The sequence below is a fragment of the Asterias amurensis genome, chromosome 16 (assembly GCF_032118995.1).
Source record: "Asterias amurensis chromosome 16, ASM3211899v1".
NCBI classification, from domain to species: domain Eukaryota; kingdom Metazoa; phylum Echinodermata; class Asteroidea; order Forcipulatida; family Asteriidae; genus Asterias; species Asterias amurensis.
Window position 1 is genome coordinate 15,080,035 of NC_092663.1, and position 13,765 is coordinate 15,093,799.

General features: G+C 36.9%; 1 protein-coding gene across 3 annotated transcripts in view; it reads left to right on the plus strand.

The window, feature by feature from the left end:
- The window catches only part of LOC139948898 (rap guanine nucleotide exchange factor 4-like), an 81,696-nt gene that overhangs the window by 49,508 nt on the left and 18,423 nt on the right, over positions 1 to 13,765 (plus strand). For 2 of the 3 annotated variants that reach the window (XM_071947257.1, XM_071947259.1), the window contains 4 exons: positions 1,660 to 1,722; positions 5,955 to 6,189; positions 6,742 to 6,925; positions 9,717 to 9,743. In XM_071947257.1, coding sequence (XP_071803358.1) covers positions 1,660 to 1,722; positions 5,955 to 6,189; positions 6,742 to 6,925; positions 9,717 to 9,743 — 509 coding nt within the window. The remainder of the gene's footprint in view (positions 1 to 1,659; positions 1,723 to 5,954; positions 6,190 to 6,741; positions 6,926 to 9,716; positions 9,744 to 13,765) is intronic. The other variant, XM_071947258.1, reaches the window with a different exon arrangement.

The window sequence follows — 13,765 nt, forward strand, 5'->3', positions numbered from 1 at the left end:
CAATTACCAATAGTGTCCAGTGTCTTTAAATTGAATTATTTGTATTATTATTGGTTTATTTCATATATGTAAAAAGTAAAAGAATTTACAGTATGGCTTGAACTGCACTGTACAGGGAAACTTTGAAAAGAGTTATAAAAACGGAGAGACATAAAATACCTAATTACACAAGTTGACAACAAATATAAAAAAAATTATTAGAAAAGAAAACCCATCATGGTCATATTCAGCATAGTTTATCCTCAAAAAGATTAAATAATTTCAGGGTGACTATTCAACCCCCCAAAAACTCAACTATTAGCTGACAATTGACTTTCATTCAAACAACAATATTCCCTCGTAAGGAATCCATAGCAAATACTTCTTTAATAACTAACACTGTTTAAATATGTTTGGATAAGGTTTACTGCTGACACAAATCACTTCAGATGTCAGATACACTCTCGCTGTTTATTATCCACTCCTTGGGTAATTGGCTGAAACTCCTAAGGAAGTACGAAGAAGGGGTTGTGACAGGCTCTGTCTTCATATTTTAAAGACGCAGAGTTGGATCAACCTTGTTCCCAGGGGTGATTGAATCTCCGCGCCATTTTTTCCCTTGCTCGCTCATACCGCTGGAATTGGTTAATGTTAATCAATCAATCAATCAGAGGGAATTTATATAGCGCCAAAATCAACCAAAGTTGTTCAAAGGCGCTCAAGACAGTTCGATGAAATTAATGTTGATATACTTATTGGAATAGAAAACATTTGAGGAGTTTCTTGAAGATGTGAATAGTGTTAGCATCCTTGATGTGGTTAGGGAGAGTGTTCCTTTCTATGTGTCCAAAACCGAAGAGTGAGCGATCTGCAAATGATACAGCATGGGTTCTGGGCATAATAAACTGATTAGAAGATGTGGATGATCTAAGCTGTCTGCATTGTGGTTGCAGCTGTAGTAAGTATTGATGGCGACTGTTTATGGAGAGCTTTGTACACAAGAACAAGAACTTTGAATTTTATACGCTGTCGTATGGGGAATGTGCAAATATACGGCATGTTTTAATTGGGCCTTTGGCTGCCACTCTATGATCTCTGAAGTGGCATCATGCCACAACCAAGTCATATTGAGCAACAGCCGATGATTTCACCAAACTCTTTCTAACTTAGGATTAATCTTAGGACTTAAGGCGAGTTAATTTCCTTATCCGAAGACGAATGCCGCATTGAGCCCATCCTTAAGTTAGGACAGATACTTGTCCTAACTTGTGATACTATTAATCCTAGCATTTTATGAAATCGGCTGCTGGACCCCTATTGTTCTTCTCTACGCGCCCACTCAGGCACGGCAATCCGCAAAAGAGGCATCAAGTCAAATATTCACTGGTCCCCTATTTGGAGACAAAAGCACCCTAATACTGGGGTCAAAAAGCACCATCACTGGGGTCAAAGGAGGCAAATGATTGGACGATAGCTGTTCTATGTGCGTAAAAATGTGCGCGTAAGCTCAGCGTCCCTGTACATGTAGCGTGTCGCAAGGGGTCTGTTGTTCTCTTTGTTTAATACTTTCATTCGGTGAAAACACTTTACTGTCTCTACCAAAGTGCTTTATTTCTACTATGTCCAGCCATGAGGTATAAATTCTTGCCTCTAATAAATCTGTTGTACTTTTTTTTCCAGGGCTCTTCCAAGAAGACTCTTGAAGGATTGGAACCAATACATCCAGCCCTTCCTATCGTCAAGGTAAGCTTCTCAAGATATCATATTTTCAAAATAAAAGTAGTATCTTCCAGGCCTTGGGTTTTTCCCAAGGCACCCACCGAAGCAATGGACCCTTCCCATGAAATATGCTGATCACATTCACACATGCGTACAGACCCTGTTGGTTGGCAAACGCCATAGAGTTGTGCACTAAGCAGATGCGCAATCGCGTCTATGTCACACACCCATTAGCCGTGTACAAAACAGCGCGATGTTCCCTCATTTTGCCAACCAAATGTTAGTGCGCACGCGCTATGTGCAATTTACATATTTCATGGGAAGGGTCTACTGCCGTTGTTCCTGTGCCATTTCTGTGGTGCCCTCTGCAAAGTTCCAGTAAATATTTGAAAAAATTACTCATGGAAGTGCCACTTGCCAGAGGGGATTTGCCTGTTTTTTTTGTGTCTTTCTGTAAACCATGGCCCAACTTCATAAAGCCTGTAAGCACAAATTCCTGCTAATCACAGACAAATGTTGCTTATTAGAGCACTGGGTGAACAACCAACATTTTAAAGGTTTTTACTCGTTTCTTGCTTAGCAAAGAAATTTCTTGAGCAGCATGTTCTGCTAAACAGCTTCATGAAATTGGGCCCAGAAGTGTCCCTTTAAAAGTTTTTTCTGCAAGAATTCAATGATCTTAGTCTGAAATCTCCGTCTCCGTTTCCCTAATCAATACAACACTGTATCCTTGCCCCGCGATGGAGGACGGGATTTGGAAATCAAAGAGGCTGCTTCTAGAGCGAGAGAGCTCTTAGAACCGCCCGGGAACTACACATGGGCCATGTGTTTCTTTTGCATCGATTGCCGAACGTGGCTCTTGCAAATTGGAAAAAAAATGAAGATTGATTCAGTGAGGGTTTGTGTTTGCACCACTTAAACATTACAACAAGGTCATGTTGTTGTAATTTACTTGTCTGAGTTCTCCTCGCGCTGTTTGGAAATGGGTCAGACAATGAAAGGGGGAGTGTCCGTGCTTTGAGCATGAGGATGTGTTGATCTACATTGAAAGTTCAAAGGGTTATATGGGCATGATGAGCAACCATGATTCTTGTATAAACTTGAAGGGAACATTTGGTAATCATTCTTAAAATTAAGCGGCAGTGAAAACCTTCAATACTTGTCTTATTTATTTTCAGCTTAAACTGTTCTGCCATCTTGTCACTTTTATTACGAACTCATTGTGTCATGTGTTATGTTCATTTGTCCTTTTGTCTGTTTGTCTGTCTGTCTGTCTGGTTGTCTTGTTTTCTTGTCTGTCTGGCTGTTTTTAACAAGCTCATGCTCACCAAAACTTAAAGATATTTTTCGCTTTACTCCATAATACATGTAAATGTCGTTATTCTTTAATGAGAGTATGGAAATAAATATATTCTTGAATTGAGTTGAATTGAAAATTGATTTTGGTGAGAAGCCTACAGAGCATGCAGCTTTCGAATGTATAAAGCATTTTGAGAAACATTTCAATGATAAGTAACGTGGTTATGTAAAAAGATGTTAGTTTTTTATGCTCAAAATTTGGAATCTGAGAAGCACTACCCCCTGTCAGTAACGTTTCTCAGATTGTGTGTTCCTGTTCCTAGTTTTTTTTTATTTTATGATGATTTGTACTCACTTGTTGTAAGTTAAAGCCAGACAGTACAGGAATTTTTCTTTTTTTTTCCCACTTTTTTTTTTTTTTTTTTTTTTACACCAAATTGTGTCCTTTATTTGCAAGTATTTTGAGAGATTTGATACCCTTTTCGTTCTGTTAACAGCCACTTTGCACGACTGTTGCCTACATTTTGTCTAAAACACCTGACATCTGAAAATATTGAAGCCAAAACTAGACACACTGGATTTGTATTCCCAGAGGGCTCATTATTTTTGCAGCAAGTTCTGGAGTGCCTCAATTCTCTAGCTTTAAGAAGCCACATCGCTATCAGTCCATTATTTATTCCCGCCCCTTTCTGGACAAAGATAAAAACAAAAACATTACTGGCCAATAACAGGCTTTGTGGATTGCTTGCCTTAGTTATTTCAGCTTGAGCAATTCAACCATGTCAAACAAAATTCCATAAACTCAGGCAAATTTCAAACGATTTTGTCTCTAAATTTCCTGCACCCCTCTGCTGACTATCTAAGCCGCTTGACCTATTTTCGCCACTTCGTTAAACCCTCACGAGACATGTGAAGCATTCTTGAAATAACACTAACCCTCGGTTATTTCCCAATTCACTCCAAGAAAAACAAATACTTGAAACTGACAGATTTGATGCATCCATTTTAAATTTGATCCTAAACGAATTCAACAAGATTTTTGGGAATTATGTATCTCAATTTTTGTTTGGGGTGGTATTGTCATGAATTTATCTTAAAATATACAAAATCTCCTTTTACACCAACGCTCTGTTAGTTCATGGTTTACTCTAAGAAAAACAAATACTTGAAACAAAATGGTCTGCACATCCATCCTAAATTTGATCTTAAATGAAATCAACATGAACTTGTGTATGTCCAATTTATGTTTTGTGGTTTTCTTTGTTGTGAAGTTCCTCGTAAAATAAAAACAAGCGCCTTGAACAAAAACGTTCTGTTCTTTCCCATTTCACTTCAAGAAAAACTAATACGAAATTAACAGGTTTAACAAAATTGTCAACACATCCGTCCTGATTTTGATCCTAAATAAAATAAAAAATTCTTTAAACTATAAAAAAGTCTCCTTTGAAATTATCGTTGGAAAAACATATGCAAAAAAAAACACCAAGAGTTTCAGACAAAATTTAATTTGTAAAAATATTGCTGAGTAATGTGCAAGAAGAACTTATATCAATTTAATCAGGCCTATATTCCCTTGACTACAGTTTCAGTAAATATACATCATATTTTCACCATATTTCATTCTGTGGATAAAATATTAAAACTCATGACTAAATCTTCATATCCGAAATAAGATTACCGTTACAAATTTCACAGGAGGGAGTTGGGGATGATATTTGCAATCAATCAAAACTAAGTTCATTAAATTAATTAATTTTCCGTTCCCTTAATTGCATTTTATTAAGTCAACCTTGTCCCCAGGGACCTCTCTAACCCTTTTGGACCGAGCTTTAATAAATCTCTGGGCAGGCGATTGTAATTTCTGTATTGTAAGAAAAATAAGCGGCCACATTATTCTATAGTCTTGTTTCTTGTTTTTGTTATTTTGCAAAATGGCTTTCGATGTTGAAAGATACTGATTTGAAAACCGTTTACCTTCTTTCAGTGCCAAGGTCGTACATGTGTGATCTATTTTATGTAATCCGACATTGTCATTATTGTACATGTAGGCCTACAATATTTTTTATATTCTTAGCAGAAAAACACAATGTCCACAGATTTACATCAAACTCACACAGTTTGAAGATAAAGATGGTAGAAACACTTCCCTTAAAATATAACTTGCTAAGGTACTGTAGTTTTTGAGAAATGAGTAAAACAAGTCACGGAAATAATTTTCGTCTCAAGAGACTAAAACAATTTTAGCATGTAAAACATAATTTCGTGAAATTGTTTTACTAATTTCTGAAAAGCTACATCACCTCAGCAAGTAATATTTTAAGGTAAGCTTTCCACTATCATTATTTGCAAATGGTGTAAGTTTTATGTTAATCTGTGGTAATTGTATTTTGTGTTTAAAACAAAAACTAACCAAATCTTTTTTAAAATCAAAAAGTAATTTCTGTAATTCTCCGCATCCAGATTTTGTTATTGAGTACATTATTGAGTATGTCCATCAGAGATGAAATCTGAGTTAAACATTTCTCAGACACCCACTCTATTTCATTTCCCGCGTTTAAATGTTTGTTTTTTCAACACCTATATCGACACTGCTATTTTTTCCCTGACCTCAAAATCAGGCGTTAAATGTCACTCAATTTTTCCAAGTAAAGCCGAGGGAAATCACTGGACGTTATTGAACGATTACTGAGGTTTTTTTTTTCCATCAATATTAAAAATTAATGTATTTGTTCAGATGCCTGTGAGGAAGAAAATTGTTAACTGCCAAACAATTTCCTACACCTAACCACGACTCTCCAGAGCACAACACTTGTTGGGTGTTTTGACAAAATTGGGGTTTGGATAAACGAGTGGGAAGGTTATCCTAGCCGGCTTTATGTATTTATTTTTACATTTGGAGACGATAAACAACAATATTTACAGTCTCTTTCTGTTTCTATCGCTCTCCTACACACCAGACCCCGTCAGAGCGCTTAAGTCGAGCGGGTTTCGTCCTACGCACCATCCTCCTGATGCGTTCCCCGCAGATGATCCGAGATCGAAAGTACCACCTCCGCACGTACCGTCGCTGTCTCGTGGGCTCGGAGATGGTGGACTGGTTGATACAACAAAGCCCGATGACGTTGGTTCATTCTCGGCAACAGGCTGTAGGGATGTGGCAAGCTCTACTTGAAGAAGGTGTCATCACACACGGTTAGTCGCTAAGAATTCATTTGAGGACTTTGTGAGCGTTAAGAGGGGTTTGTCGACATCCCGCTGTCGTGAATAAGAGATGATCTCGGTGTGTCTGTCGAAGATCTTAGCGGACTTTGCAACTACTTCTACTCTTATGGCGGGCAACGTCGCTGTTAAGAAAGGTCCGATATTAATTTTGCTGATCTTCAGTGACTGTTTGAAATTTGTTGAGGAATTAACAAAAATACTTGCTTTCCCTCGAAGAATCTCTTTGAGAGACAATGTTTTTTAACAAGAAATACTTTTGATTTGGGTTTGTTTGTTTTATATCTTTCAAGGAATTCTGTGTGTAAAGTTTGGTCATTCACTGAATTTTCAGAAAGCAGAAATGAAATAATTTTTTTTGAAATATTTTCTTTATTTAAGATGACATCATTTTGGAAAAAAGTGTTTCTAGTATGATAGGTACTGGTGAAATTTCTGTAGACATGGTATAAGCCATCATTTGGAAAAATGTCAAAAGTCAATTTTCTCTGTAACCATCCTTATTGTATCCTCTTCCTTTGACAGTGTGTCGAGAGCATCCCTTCAAGGATAAGTACCTCTTCTACCGTTTCCGTGACGATGACATGGGCATCGGGAGCCAGCCGGGGAACGCTGAGAAGAAAGAAGCCGAGGACGAGTTTCAAGACACTCTGGTCATCCTCGCCCAGATCGGCCCGGATGCTATGATGAGAATGATTCTACGAAAACCGTAAGTCCTTCAATTGGATTTCAATTCAGTGTGGGATGATTTTGACAATGCATCTTAAAAATGGAACTCAAGGTTGTTACGTGATCGAAATAAAGACTGGTTCGTACTTTTTGCACATTGCTAAAAACGAATCAAACTCTATGCATAAACTGGGAAAGCAACACATACTGGGCCCAAATTCATGGATCTGCTTTCCACAAGCATTCTGCGCTTACGGAAGCAGGGAATTCTGCGCTTACATCCAGCACCTTTCATGGATTAACAGACACTTTTTGCTCATTACGAGGTTCGTAAGTGCAGAATTCTGCAGTAAGCAGAGCCATGAAATTGGGCCCTAATTGTTTATGAAATATGAAATATGAACCAGTCGTAAGATAAGATTTTGTTATGGTGTCATCTTGAAGCTAAGGGTGGCTTCTTTTAAAAAGCGAAAATTTATCCGTAAACTTGCGGTCGTGAATCAAGGAAATCTGTAAAGGAGGGTTCTTGCCGTAGGAACCAGGATCATAAGATGAACCCTCGTTCTTTCCTAGGATGTGTTCTTGACCTTTGTTAAAGGAACACGTTGCCTTGGATCGGACGAGTTTGTCAAAACAAAAGCGTTTGTAACCGTTTTGTATATAATGCATATGGTTGGAAAGATGTTTTAAAAGTAGAATACAATGATCCACACAAGTTTGCCTCGAAATTGCGTGGTTTTCCTTCTACTGTGCGAACTAACACGGTCGGCCATTTATGGGAGTCAAAATTTTGACCCCCATAAATGGCCGACGTGTTAGTCGACGAGGTAAAAGGAAAACCACGCAATTTCGAGGCATGTTTGTGTGGATCATTGTATTCTACTTTTACAACATCTTTCTACCCATATGCATTTTATAAAAAACAGTTACAAACGCTTTTCAAAGGCCAACTCGACCGATCCAAGGCAACATGTTCCTTTAACACATTACTTGTTCGAAGTGAGGGGGATGATCCCGAATGGAAGTCAGATAGTCCTATCCCAAGGATAAAGCAATTAATGGTGTGATGTGGAAGGACTCGCTACAAGACCTGACCTAGGGATTTTCTCTGACAAGGATTTGTTTTCTCCAACTTTGCACGTCTTTACGTCCTGGTTTGATTTGTACCTGCTGTATCTAGGCTATTATTTAGCTGATTTAGGGTTTCCTTGGCAACATAATTGTATGATACATATTACCAATTGTTGTAATGTGTCAAGTTACAACGGAAGGAGGTGGGACGTGAGGTGCACAATATACATGTGTCTGGCAGCGCAGTCTGGCTGGTCACAGTGTGTCTTATACAGAAATGTGGTTAAATTAGTATCAATGGTAATAGGTGAACTGTTGTTCGGTTATGGTTTATCTGTTTGTTTCTCACTGTTTTTGTTTTGTTTTGGGAAATTTTCCCTCCTTTATTCAGGCTTGACAGCCTCGGAAACTATTACTCCCATAACATAGAGGTTAGGCTTAAACCGCATACTTAATTTTTCAAAGTGCTTTCAACTTGGAATATACTTTTAATAAGTTTACCCTTTGATCGTTTCACTTCGATCTGGAACAGACAGACTGTCTTTCTGGGCAGGCACTACAACCACAATGGACGCAAATTCATGAAGCTTTGAATGAACTAGACACCTCTATCATAGTGGGGCCGTCTTGATTTTTTCCCATTCAAAACAATGTAACCTGACTGAGGCCAGCTGTAAGGAGAAATAGTCTGGTTCCTTTTTGTACAAGGAATATTGGCATCCATTACTGTTATTGGTTACGGGGAACATGAACAAGATGGTGGTAGCATGATAACTTTTTCTATTACAAAGTTCTTGCTCCGTGCTTACTCATACCCTTCCACATTGATGAAAAGGTCTTAAAGCTAAACCCTACCCCCACCCCTTCATGCATTCTCCGAAATATTGGAGGATCAAAGTGATCAAATTTGTATTTTTGGATAACAGTAGGATTTGATTTTGTGCACTGTGCAGCCATAGTTGATGACGCTGCATTGTTTTAAGCACAGGGCTAACTAACCCATACTAAACCATCAATCAATCACACCTCCTGTTAACAACTAACCAATCACAGTGAAGGTGTATATCAACTAACCAATCACAAGGAAGTTTTATAACAGCTAACCAATCACAGGGAAGTTTAGTAAAATTAACAACTAACCAATCACAGGGAAGTTTTGTGATAGTATGGTGTTTTTTTTTTTTTACATTGCCCTTATGCCATTCAACTATTGACCAATCAACAATGGATTATATTCATGTGGTTTAAGAACTATGGCAACTAAATCAAATAGGATTAAAAAATGACAGTTGTTTGTTCACAATCTTTTCCATAATTTATGATCAGGTTTGGTCAAATTTTGCTAAATGTTCAAGACTGACTTTCTTAGACTAAGTTTGATTGGCCAATTGCTTGCTGAAAAGCACTTTGTGGCACATTAGAGAGAAAGAGCCTGATTGGCCGCAGCTTTTTGCACATTCTTAGTTTATAACTATTTCACATAGAAGTAAATTTTTGTTTGTTTATTTATTTAAACTTCCAAATGTTGTGTCTAAACATTTATTTGATGGCTGCGTGTAGAAATTTTTTTGTAGAAATAATATTGCACCAATTTGCAGAATATGTATTGATCATTTTTCAAGCTTAAAACTTGTAAACAATCACTGCATGCAATACACAATTTTTCTACATCAAAACTTTGCCTCTTTTTCTCTTTATTATTTTCTGTCAACCTTTGAACTTTTGACCTACGACCTGTACTATCCACATCTTGTGATCAGCACACCACTGAGAGCATGGGGGTATGAGTAAGTATGGTTGCCATGGAAATATGCAGATTAGTCTCACCTGGCCAATCATGCCTTGCGTTGCACAAATTGCATGTAAGAATCGTAGTCTGCATCCTTTTAGTGCATGAAAGGGTCATTCTCATTGGTGCAATAAACTGGTGCTCTGTAGTTTTGTCTGCACACACAATAAAAAATGGTTTAGAAAGCTTGGTGTACTTTTCTTTCTTTTTTAGGTGTTTTTGTGTGGAAAATTAGTTTAAAAACTATACCTTCACGTTTATTTTTATTGACAAAACATGTTAAGGAAACTCTTGTTGGGATGCATGAAAATCTTGCTATTTTCTTCTTAATATAATTTTTCTTAAAACAGATATTAAAATTAAATAACGGTTTATTATGCAACTTTGTATCAGCAATAATTTAAGTTCAATTTATAACTCTAATTTGCATGCTTTAATTTGTGACTTTTAAGCATTTCAATTTTAATCACAGGTTGCATTTTCCTTGAGTAAATTTATCTTTTCTATTCATACACATTTTTTTAATTTTTTTTTAAATGTAATTCGCCAGACACACAAGGCCTGAAGGCCACTTCAAGGTGTGGGCTACAATTATTTTTTTCACGAGGCTGTTGCCACGTACTCCTAGGGCTGAAACGGGGTTACCCCTTTTACAGTCCGTACGGATGTAGGCTTGGGTATCATCAATCCGAAGCCTGGCAGGTGGAGCAGAAAGCACTGCCTCCCCAATTTTATGTAGCAAGTGTCACCTCCAGGTTTTGAACCCACACTCTGCCGATCAAACACCAGATCTTGAGTCCAATGTTATGATATCAAAACTCTTGAAAGTATTGTACAGGATTGGTAGAGTCGCAGACATTGTTCATATTTAGTGTGATCAACCATTCATGAAATATCAAACCTATGAAATTTGGGTTCAGTCCGTGTGAATCAGGATAAAATAATGAAAAACCATGCACAATGTTCAGTTTGTGTACACATATTGCCCTTAATTTGGGTTGTAAGGGCCATGTCACACGAGGCAATTTACAGAAAAGTTCCGGGCAGTCTCCAAGAGGAGAATCCATTCACATTTGAATACTCTCATAATTCATTAGGGGGACATACATAAGACATTGTTTGGAAAATTACTAAAGTGCTACCCGAAGTGGTCCTTATGTAGCATGCACTGCAGCTAGTTGCCTCCAAGTTGGCTGTAAAAGTTGCGTTGTGCGACAAGGCCCTAACAACCAAACCAAAATCATCTGGTTTTTTTTGTTGTGTTTTTTCCGTCTGAGGTTTTCGTTCACAATTTTCTCGAGTAGGATTTTCACTTCAGAGGGAAATATTTCACAGGAAAAATAATTTGCTCTGGTAGACCCTACTAACTTTATAATAAATATAAACAACAAGGGAAACTGACTGGGTGAATTTTTAAATGATTTAATCAGCAAGCTTTCAGACTACTACTAATCAATGATGGTTTTTTATCATTACTAATCCTGTATAACACTGTTAATATATACTGCAAAAATGAGCTCTTTTAAAAGCATGATGAAAAAACGGGACATGATAAGTATTTTATCAGCCATCATCGTAACTTGACACACTGAGTGCTCACCTGTGACACTTGACAGTTATTAAATATTTGAAGATGTCATAAATTTACCGCCATCATTGTTTTTTAACAAGTGATGTTTTATCAATGACATTTAACACCCGAGGCCTTGTAAGATTACCACGATGATAATGTCGTTAGAGCGATTTTGTGTTTTTTTCGTTGCAAGGTGTTTGTAGGTGCACAACAGTTAAGTTTTGTCGTCACTACGGTGTTATAGTTTGCACATGCATGATTAATTTCAAACTCTTTGTATTGTTTTCTCATTTTGAGAACATAATTTACAAATAAATTCCAGAAATCTTCAATCTTTTTCAGTAAAAATAGAGAAAATATCTTCCAAGGTTCCCATTTATACCCCTGGTTGAAGAGTAAAGCCTCTTGCTCATGCACACAAGTGCCATGACCGGGATTCGAACCCACACTCCGATGACTAAACCACCAAAACTTGAATTTGAAGCTCTAAACCACTCGAACATGACAACTTACAAAAGGAAATCAAGAATAATTTTTTTCTTAAGGGCAGTGGACACTAATTGGTAATGACTGAAAATAATTATTAGCATAAAACCTTACTTGGTAACGAGTAATGGGTAGCTGTTGATAGTATAAAACATTGCGAGAAACGGCGCCCTCTGAAGTAAAGTAGTTTACAAGAAAGAAGTAATTTTCCACGATTTTGATTTTGAGACCTCAGAATTGGATTTTGAGGTCTCAAAATCAAGCATCTGAAAGGGTATTTTTTTCTTTCATTATTATCTCGCAACTTCGACGACCAATTGAACTCAAACTTTCACAGGTTTGTTATTTTGTGCATATGTGGTGACAAGTGAGAAGACTGGTCTTTAAAAATTACCAATAGTGTCCAGTGTCTTTTAAACTCATGAAGTACTTTTTTTCTATGAGGATACATTTCAACTTCAGACTTCTTTTAAACAAATTTACTCAAGTTACATTTCTTGGGTTTTTTTTTTTTTTTTAGTTGTCATGATATGATGCACAGTTAATAGTGGTGCTTGTTTTCAGTTTCACTATATTTCTTTAATAGTTTTATTTTAGTTATTTTGTAATATTTTTTCTTCTTTTACTTGTAATTTTGTTATGAAGTTTATGTATTTTGGCCATTGACCAAGGGGATCTATTTTAAAATTTGAAAATCTCATCCCATGATACGTTTTAACTGTTTGGTATTTTGGGTTGGGACAGGCCTGGAGTTTTATCTTTGCAAGGGCAATGCTATTTTCACATTCTCTGTACTCTCCATTGGGAAATCTTGAAGTCTTTAGGGAACTTTTGAGAAGGGCACCTAGCTCAAGATCAGGGGCAACAGAGACAAGGGCCTCTATGGCCTTCATGTAATTCCAGACCTGTTGGGGGAACAATTGCAATAGGCCACTTTTTGGTGGGGAAATTGACAAAAAAATGTACGCCTTTTTCAACCACATAACTTGTTCTAATGAACTCCAATCCCCCCCCCCCCCCAAAAAAAAAAAAAAAAAATCCTGAAATCCTCAGCTGTCTCCAAGATCTAATTTTCTTAATCGTTCTTTCTCAATCCATTGTAAAAATGTCCGCACTGTGCAGTCTTTTACTCCCCAAAATACTGTCTTAAGATTGTTGATGTTACTGACTGTCTACTCCTCCTACCCCCACCCCTCACAAATTACCCCCCTGGCCTACCCCCTTTTAACACCTGTACGTACCTCAGTCGACCCCCTTGGCTAATGGAGTTGGCTCGTCGACTTCAGCAAGCCGAAATTTACAACAGGTATTGCTGAATCAGCGTCAGAGGCTTCAGTTTTATCCTTCCATTATTTTTTTTCTTTCCATTTTCTGGTTTTCACATTTTTTTTATTTTATACTTTTCCTCGTCAATCATGTTTTATTCATTTGTAGTGAATCATTACGCAGTCATTTCTGTTTTATATTCTACTTGAAAGTGGTATCTAGTTTGAACACATTTTTATGTGGACTTATAACTTTCAAAATGCATCAAAAATAGAAAACACTCTACCCTTGCTTGGTAAAAAATATTAATAAAAATATAAACTAGATACCTTATACAACCGTGTCATTTTAAAAGTTCTTCTTAAATTGTTTTTGTTTTGTTGCATTTAAATGTTAGATTTTGTTATCTGTTTTCAAACTAGTTGATTTTGGTTCGTCATATTTTAAGTTCTACATTTTTGATTTACATACAGTCAACATTATCATCTTCATTCTCTGTCCGCATTTAACTTTGATGCAATTTAATTATTTGTGACCATCCACAAGATGTTTATGTAGTACTGTAGCAAAAAAGGATTCTCAGACTTATAATTGATGTACGTTATTCACTTCAAGTTTGGCTCTTCTTAAAATATGATTTCATGTTTTTTATAAAAAATGTTCTATAAATAATTTGTTGAAGTGTCTAACTGGCT